We start from the raw sequence: 8,220 nt of genomic DNA, 5'->3' as shown, positions 1-8,220 counted from the left end.
GTTCAATGGAGATCGAAGTTATATAGTCGTCGAATGATGTATCTATTATATCCATACCGTTCATCATCTGGTGACATTATTTTAAATCTTGATATGAAAATGAATCATATACAAAACTTAAGTAGACCACACCACAAATGACGATTCCCACACCACAAATGACGATTCTCACTGTTAAAACTTCGTAACATTTAATTTCCATCCAATATGTTCATAAGGTCACACAGACTTGGATGAAGAGGAAAACCAAATATCACATTGGTCCGAAATTTCTATGACCGCCAAAAGAGTTTCAATGGTAGACATTCAATCCCCCACTACTTTTTATAGTGTGGTCGACTTAATTATTGAATCTATCTTATTTTATAGCTGAAGCATTATGACGAGCTTGCCAAGTGGATGGACGGTTTGGATATAACTCATACCTCATGATGGGACCCACAGAACTTGGTGACGTCAACACACAAGCGAAGTCGGTGGTGTTGGGTACACCAGCCAATCCGCTTCCACATTCAATATAGCTCAGCTTGGTTCGGCTTAGCAAGTGGGCATTGCTACGGACCTTTTCTTCCCGGAATGAGTACTACCCCGCCCAACCCTACTCCGTAGCTGGGAAGGTTTATTCAAGACATGTCACCAATGAATTTTCTTTTAATAGTCATTCACAGCTGTTTTAATCATTGTGTCACCTAAGACTTAAAATCTGTTTAATTTTTGGGACCACATTCAAATTGACCTGAAAAAATAGATGCACAACTTAGATATACAACACATTAAAAAAGGTTGGCACCACACAGTAAGGATAACACCTAATGAGGTGTTCTCCATGTATTACCCTTATTGCGGGGCCCACCTTATTGATTTGTCGTGTATCCATGCAGTACATCCGTTTTTCCGGTCGATTTTAAGGTGTGTTCCCAAAAATTAAACAGATCCAAATCTATGGTAGAATACAATAGGAACTAATAGCCTACCACTAAAATTTTTCTAAAGCCCACATTATTAATGTTTATTTGACATCCAACCTGTTGTTAAGGTTGAACAGACTTAAATCTAAAGAAAATACGAAGATTGGTTTTATCCAAGACTTTCGTGGCCCATGGAAAGTTTTTTATGGTCATTCACCACTGTTTCTAGTGGTATCGTCCATCTGAGACTTGTATCTATTTAAATTTTGAGATCACGTCTAAAATTAGCGGTAAAACTGGATGGATATACAAAACATTCACAGCCTTTACTGTGGGGCCCAACTTGATTTATTGATTATGTATGCATACTGTCTGTTATTTTTTTTAAAATTTTTAATTTTTAATTTTTTTTTAAACGTCATTTTAGGGCATGATCCCAAAAATGAAAAGAAGTCCAACACTCAGCGAATCATACTCTAGGAAATGGTGGTGATCCAACATTCTACCATTAAAAACTTCTTAGGGCCCACTTTAACATTTTCGTAGTGTTTATTTGCCATCCAATCCGTTGATAAGGTCAAATAAGCCTGGATGAAGGGAAAAAACAAATATCAGTTTGATCCAGAACTTTTGTGGCTGACTAATGGTCAATCACCACTGTTTTCTAAGGTATGGTCCACCTGATAACTGATTTTGCTTCAAAATTTGGGATCATCCATTAAAATGATCTTAAAAAAAGGAGAGACAGCATGGATACAAAATAGATATATCAAGATGGGTCTTGCTTTAAGGGCCGTACCGTCTTGGGTGAGTCTAGGTTCTCACCTAACACCAGGATGGTGCCTTCCTCATGGTGGTGTGTTGATGTCGCGAAATTCTGTGGGCACCAATACATTGTATGTGTTATATACATGACGGTCAGCCATATTTTAAGACCATTTTAGGATATTGGCCCAAAAATAAAATGGATTAGAAGCTCGAGTAGACAACACCACAAAAAGCAGCGGGAAAATGAATGCCTACAATTGGCTACAAAATTTTAGAGTCAAGCCATATTTGTGTTTTTCCTTCACCAAGTTTTATGTGCCGTTATGAACAAGTCAGATGGAAAATAAACATGACTATGGGCCCTAAGAAGGCTTCAATGGTTGCTTTTTGTGGTGTGGTCTACTTGAAGCTCAGGATCCTGCTCATTTTGGTTTATACCCTAAAATGATCTCAAAAAATAGATGAATGGTGTGAATATATATAATGGTGGTTATAGAAATTGGTGATGTTATACACCACAGTAGCCAATTCACTTCTAGAACGGCAGGGGCCAAGGTGCCACTACGATGTATGGGTTTTATCAACACCGTCCATCCATTTCTCTATATCATTTTAAGAATCAAGTCAAAAGAAAAAACAAAAGGCAATTCCAAAGCTCAAATGAATCATAGAGTGAGGATTAAACACTCACTTTTGAAAACTTCCTAGGCCTCGAAAGATTTGGATCAAGCTGTGCTTTCCCTTCATGTGCGCAGGTCATGTGACCTTATGAACAAGTTGGATGGTACTTAACTATCACAGTGGGCCCCAAAAGAGTCTCAAAGGTGGCCGGTGAGTGTTATTATCAAAGCAGTAGGACACACATATCATCATCATCATCAATGGGGCGGATATTAAGAAGCCTACGATTCTGACCATCACCACGTGTAGAGGAACTCATACCATATAAAAAGAATAATTTTCATCAAGGACACATTCAACTTCACAGATCAATAGTCAGGATCGTCGCTGAAGCGTGATAATGGGACCGTGGCTTGTTTATGATCGCACCGAAAAGATGGCCCGTTCAAATCGGACCATCTCAGCATGCGGGCCGCAATGGAGTCAGACATGGAGGCAAGATGAAATTGGATTGAGCATCAACTGTTTGAAATTGAGAACCATGTGACATCCACATGAGTGGGACCCCTCAAGGGTTCCAATCACCAAAGTGGCCCACTAGCACCCCCCCAAGACCTTACAACATGCATACAAGTTGCCACCAAGTAATCAGATAGGTTGTGAGATTCCGAGTCTTCTGACAAGTGGGGCCCACTGTTTAATAATCAGGACCATTGAATTGTTATGTCCTTTATGAGTGGACCACACTAAATCAGGATCGTAGCCACAGATCTTGGGCTTCGCTTTTTAGTTGATGTATGATCGAAAGATATTAAGAACGATGATCGAGATGTGTCCATCCATTGTAGCCCCAAAAGACCAATGGTATGTGAGCCCTCATTTATCGGTAAAGAAAACCGAAAACACGTGTAAAGGTTAAAAGGAGGCTCGATCGCCTCATACGCACCTCTCCTAAAGCACGTTTGCATGCACCACACACGCCAACCTGGCGAATCCCTTGAACATCTGACCGGTGTATGAGGAGGTCCCTGAAAGATTAATGAATGCAACACCATCAGGGTCCATCCTAAGGTGGGCCACACATATATATATGTTTTGCGGACCATATGCCTAAGTTAAACCGTCCATTCTAAAAAAAGGACAATGCAGTACAGCCGCCTATGCTTAGTGACGTTTAAAATAAAATAAAATAAAGCCTACTTGTAAACCCTTTCCTAAAACCAGTCCATCTTTCACACCGTTAGCCAGCTCATCTTTCACACTAATTTTACCGCAGTCCGTCTGTTACTGTTACTTATCAGATGTTATATTTTAAAAAAGACTGACATATCCATGCTTCTTTTAATAGATTTTGTTTTTCACCTCCCACTGCTATCTCTCATCTCTCTGTGAGTACCATGGATGAATGGGTCGATGATCCGAGACCTCCATCTGTGCGCCGGCCGCCTGTGACGAGTGTAAAAGCGAGTTCTTGTTTTTGGAAAATGACCCAAAACATAGGCGGCTACGTGACATTGTCTATTCTTTTTAACGCAAGACTAGTCCACCCGAGACCAGCCTAATTACTTATGCGTGTACTCATGTTCATGGTGCAGTGCCTTATCAAGGGAAGTGGTCAGAGGAGCCAAACTCAGCATTTTGATGGAAAATAACCCTAACTTAAGGACCAACTCTTTATCATTATTATTATCATTAATATTTTTTTAATTTTAAAACTCAGTAAGAAGCTTTCGAAGGCTAGCTAGATCCAACTTGAACGGAGGTTTGCTGGCCCCACAGGCAGCCTTCACGCGTTTATGCACATGTGCCAGACTGCTAAGTGTGTGGGATATCTGAACAGTGCATCAGGTGGCCCTTACAGTGAAGATAACGATATTAAAAAAAATCAGCTTGCCCACTCCAATAATTAGAGGGGTCAGTCCCAGATGAAACTAATGAGCATCTTTAAAAAAAAAAAAAAAAAGTTACACCGTTCCACGTTCGCCACACCACACGCTTTTGGCTATCCTGATGAATGGACAGGGACAATTTTTGCACATGAATGCCCCACCTTATGCACCCCTCTGATGTTCCACACGTGGTAGGATGGAACGTGTGGTGCTGATGGGGCTACCATATATGATCTGATTGAGAACTGGTCTCATGAAATGAAAAGATAAGCAGCCAGACATACTCTTACCAACTCTGCTTTCTTCAAATTACTTGCATTTTCTTCATTGACTTGTTCTTCGTAACCTAATCAAACGAAGAAAAACTAAGAGTTAGTGGGGCCTCAGTACCAGATCATAGAAAAAGATGGTATCCAAGATTATAATACAACTTTTGTACAGCTTGCAATCTCATTAAAAATACACAACCTAACAGACAATATTCCATGTGCTTGCTATATAAGGGATTAGCCCTTCCCTGCAATATCACAAACTAGCACAAGACAAGATCTTGTGTTAGGGGTTTAGGTCTAGTACTACCTGAAATTGTCTGAGTTCAAGCGGGCTGCTACATCTGCTCTCCCGAGCATGAGAAGTCCATGGATGGCATGGCAGTCGCCATGCCTGGTTTTCGTGGTGGCATTATGCTTGATTGCCACCAGCGCCAAGGCTGATGATAATAAGGATAAGCCATATGTTTATGCTTCTCCTCCCCCACCTTACTACTACAATTCACCTCCGCCACCTTCACCTTCGCCTCCACCACCTTATTATTACAAATCTCCGCCCCCACCATCACCGTCACCTCCTCCTCCATACTACTACAAGTCCCCACCACCTCCGTCACCATCTCCACCTCCACCATACTACTACAAATCGCCACCTCCGCCATCTCCATCACCACCTCCGCCCTATTACTACAAATCACCACCACCTCCATCTCCATCGCCACCACCTCCTTACTACTATAAATCTCCACCCCCACCATCTCCTTCCCCACCTCCTCCATATTACTACAAGTCTCCTCCACCCCCATCGCCATCACCTCCCCCTCCTTACTACTACAAATCCCCACCTCCTCCATCGCCATCGCCACCTCCTCCATATTACTACAAATCGCCACCTCCACCATCTCCATCGCCACCTCCTCCATACTACTACAAATCTCCACCTCCTCCATCCCCGTCCCCTCCTCCCCCATACTACTACAAATCTCCACCTCCGCCCTCACCATCGCCCCCCCCTCCTTACTACTACAAGTCTCCTCCACCTCCATCCCCATCACCTCCCCCACCCTACTACTATAAATCACCACCCCCACCTTCGCCATCACCTCCACCTCCCTACTATTATAAATCACCACCTCCACCATCGCCATCACCACCGCCTCCATACTACTACAAATCACCACCTCCACCATCCCCATCGCCACCTCCTCCTTACTACTACAAATCACCACCTCCACCATCCCCATCCCCACCACCTACCTACTACTACAAATCCCCACCACCTCCATCGCCATCCCCACCTCCTCCCTACTACTACAAGTCACCTCCTCCACCATCACCATCCCCACCTCCTCCCTACTACTACAAGTCACCTCCTCCACCATCACCATCCCCTCCTCCTCCCTACTACTATAAATCACCACCCCCACCATCACCATCACCACCTCCTCCATACTACTACAAGTCACCACCTCCACCTTCTCCATCCCCACCTCCTCCATACTACTATAAATCCCCACCTCCACCATCTCCATCCCCACCTCCTCCATACCACTACAAGTCACCACCTCCACCATCTCCATCCCCACCTCCTCCATACTACTACAAGTCACCACCTCCACCATCTCCATCCCCACCTCCTCCATACTACTACAAATCCCCTCCACCACCATCTCCATCCCCACCTCCTCCATACTACTACAAGTCACCACCTCCACCTTCTCCATCCCCACCTCCTCCATACTACTACAAGTCCCCTCCACCACCATCTCCATCCCCACCTCCTCCATACTACTACAAGTCACCACCTCCACCATCTCCATCCCCACCTCCTCCATACTACTACAAATCCCCTCCACCACCATCTCCATCCCCACCTCCTCCATACTACTACAAGTCACCACCTCCACCTTCTCCATCCCCACCTCCTCCATACTACTACAAGTCCCCTCCACCACCATCTCCATCCCCACCTCCTCCATACTACTACAAATCCCCTCCACCACCATCTCCATCTCCACCTCCTCCATACTACTACATGTCTCCCCCACCTCCCAAAGGCTATTAATAGCCCCATTTCTCTAGCGTAAGTATGAAAACAAAACGCATTGATGCACCTGACTCCATGTGCACACTTCTCCAACTAGTCAATGATGGCGAGCAGTAATCTTAACATGCATTTCAAAACCAGCATTTGGAAATTTACATCTTGGAATGCCTCGTAGATCCCAACTGCAACCATCTTTTAGTGGCGGGAGACTGTGTGCACATCCAATCTCGGTGCGCTGTGTGCACAACTTCTTGCTCTAATCAAAATTCATTGTCTTCATGTCTAAAGTAGGTCAATTTTCTGATTCATTCTATTCTCTTGCAGTATGTAGAAAGGTCGAGAGAATAAACGGAAATTTCAAAGGAGAGCTTTTGAGACTGTCTTCCGATCAAGCCATCAGCTATTTTATTCGATATGTTGGAGTTCATTTGAAAAAAATAAAGGAATTTAAGCACGCCACGCTTTACAATTTCATTCGTTTGCAACGTACATGTACTATAGCGAAATGTTGTTATGTTGTGTTGGGCCACACATTTGATTTATATGTACTATACGACGTGAACTGTGGGTCTTTTCTGAATAAAAAGGATCTCTCATATATACTAAGGTTCTCAGTTCTCTCGATTTTGTTTATTTTTTTTTTTTTTTTGAATTTAGCCCTACTACTCCATATGGCACATGCAATTAGGACCAGCGATGAGTGCAGCCTACCTGGGCAAAATTGATATTTCGAATAGGCTCAGTTCAATAAGCCCAGCCTGACCAGTTCAAATTTCGGGCCTGAACCAATCCCAAGCCTGCCCATTGCCAAGCCTATGAGCAACATGTTAGCTGTATTAGTTGTATCATTATCATGTATGGTTCTCTCCATGTACAATATGCGGTCACAATATTGCCTGCTTTAAACAAGGCACTTGTAGGGCTACCTCCGGTACTAATAATTCTGAAAAGCCAAATCTTTAAAGGACATATGGCAACAAGGAAACCTGACTCATTCTATCGTAGACTTTACTAATATCCATTTTCATTGCTATATTTTTCCAAAATCTTTTATGTTCATTTCGATCGGATCTTCAAAGGCTATGTTAACGGCGTGACTTTTATCTTTAACAAAAGCTTCTTGTTCAGAAGATATGATCGTAGAGCTGACGCCTCCACCATAGATTTTTTTGAAAGAATTTGAGAAAGAAAATGACATGAACTGATTGTCCTAAAATGAGAGAGAGAGGTTATTTGCAAGACAAAAGAAACCGGTGGAGAGGAACGTGATTTGCAAGACATAAGAAACGGTGGAGAGGATGTATGTGGACTGTATTAGTTCCATCAAACCGTCTCAAATCCACTTTGGATTAAAAGTTTAAATTGATTTAAGTACATTAACCTTTGGTTCTTAAGCATTGTTTCTTCGATTCGTAACATTAACTGTTTCCGTCTTAACCATCCAATTTGAAAATTCAATGCAATTAATTTTCAATTGAAGAGTCTTGCAAATAATCCAATCCAGAAAGGAATATTGGGTCTCATCTGTCTTTACATTCTTCTCTACTATATATGCATGATAAGGTAGCCAATGCTCGAGAAAAAAAGGCTTATTGTGACTCAGGTCCTTAACTCTTACTCCAGTGGTAGACTCTCAGGAGTTTCAACACTTGGTTGAGGGTTCGAGTACCCATAGGTGTTGAAATCCTGCAGGGCGTGAGTGTGTGGTGGTGTGTGTA

At 42.8% G+C, this 8,220-nt stretch overlaps 1 protein-coding gene across 1 annotated transcript; it reads left to right on the top strand.

Annotated features, from left to right (window-relative positions):
- The first annotated feature begins 4,673 nt into the window (after positions 1 to 4,673).
- Positions 4,674 to 7,028, top strand: LOC131221123 (extensin-2-like). Its single transcript, XM_058216270.1, has 2 exons — positions 4,674 to 6,538; positions 6,827 to 7,028. The coding sequence occupies exon 1, from the start codon at positions 4,814 to 4,816 to the stop codon at positions 6,518 to 6,520; it is 1,707 nt and encodes a 568-aa protein (XP_058072253.1). The 5' UTR covers positions 4,674 to 4,813; the 3' UTR covers positions 6,521 to 6,538; positions 6,827 to 7,028.
- Positions 7,029 to 8,220: the final 1,192 nt, after the last annotated feature.

Source organism: Magnolia sinica, chromosome 1, assembly GCF_029962835.1.
Source record: "Magnolia sinica isolate HGM2019 chromosome 1, MsV1, whole genome shotgun sequence".
In the NCBI taxonomy this organism is placed as follows: domain Eukaryota; kingdom Viridiplantae; phylum Streptophyta; class Magnoliopsida; order Magnoliales; family Magnoliaceae; genus Magnolia; species Magnolia sinica.
This window is presented reverse-complemented; position numbering and strand designations above follow the sequence as displayed.

What these genes read in the sequence shown, in the direction of transcription:
- LOC131221123 (XM_058216270.1), top strand. Translation starts at nt 4,814, where the DNA reads ATGAGAAGTCCATGGATGGCATGGCAGTCGCCATGCCTGGTTTTCGTG.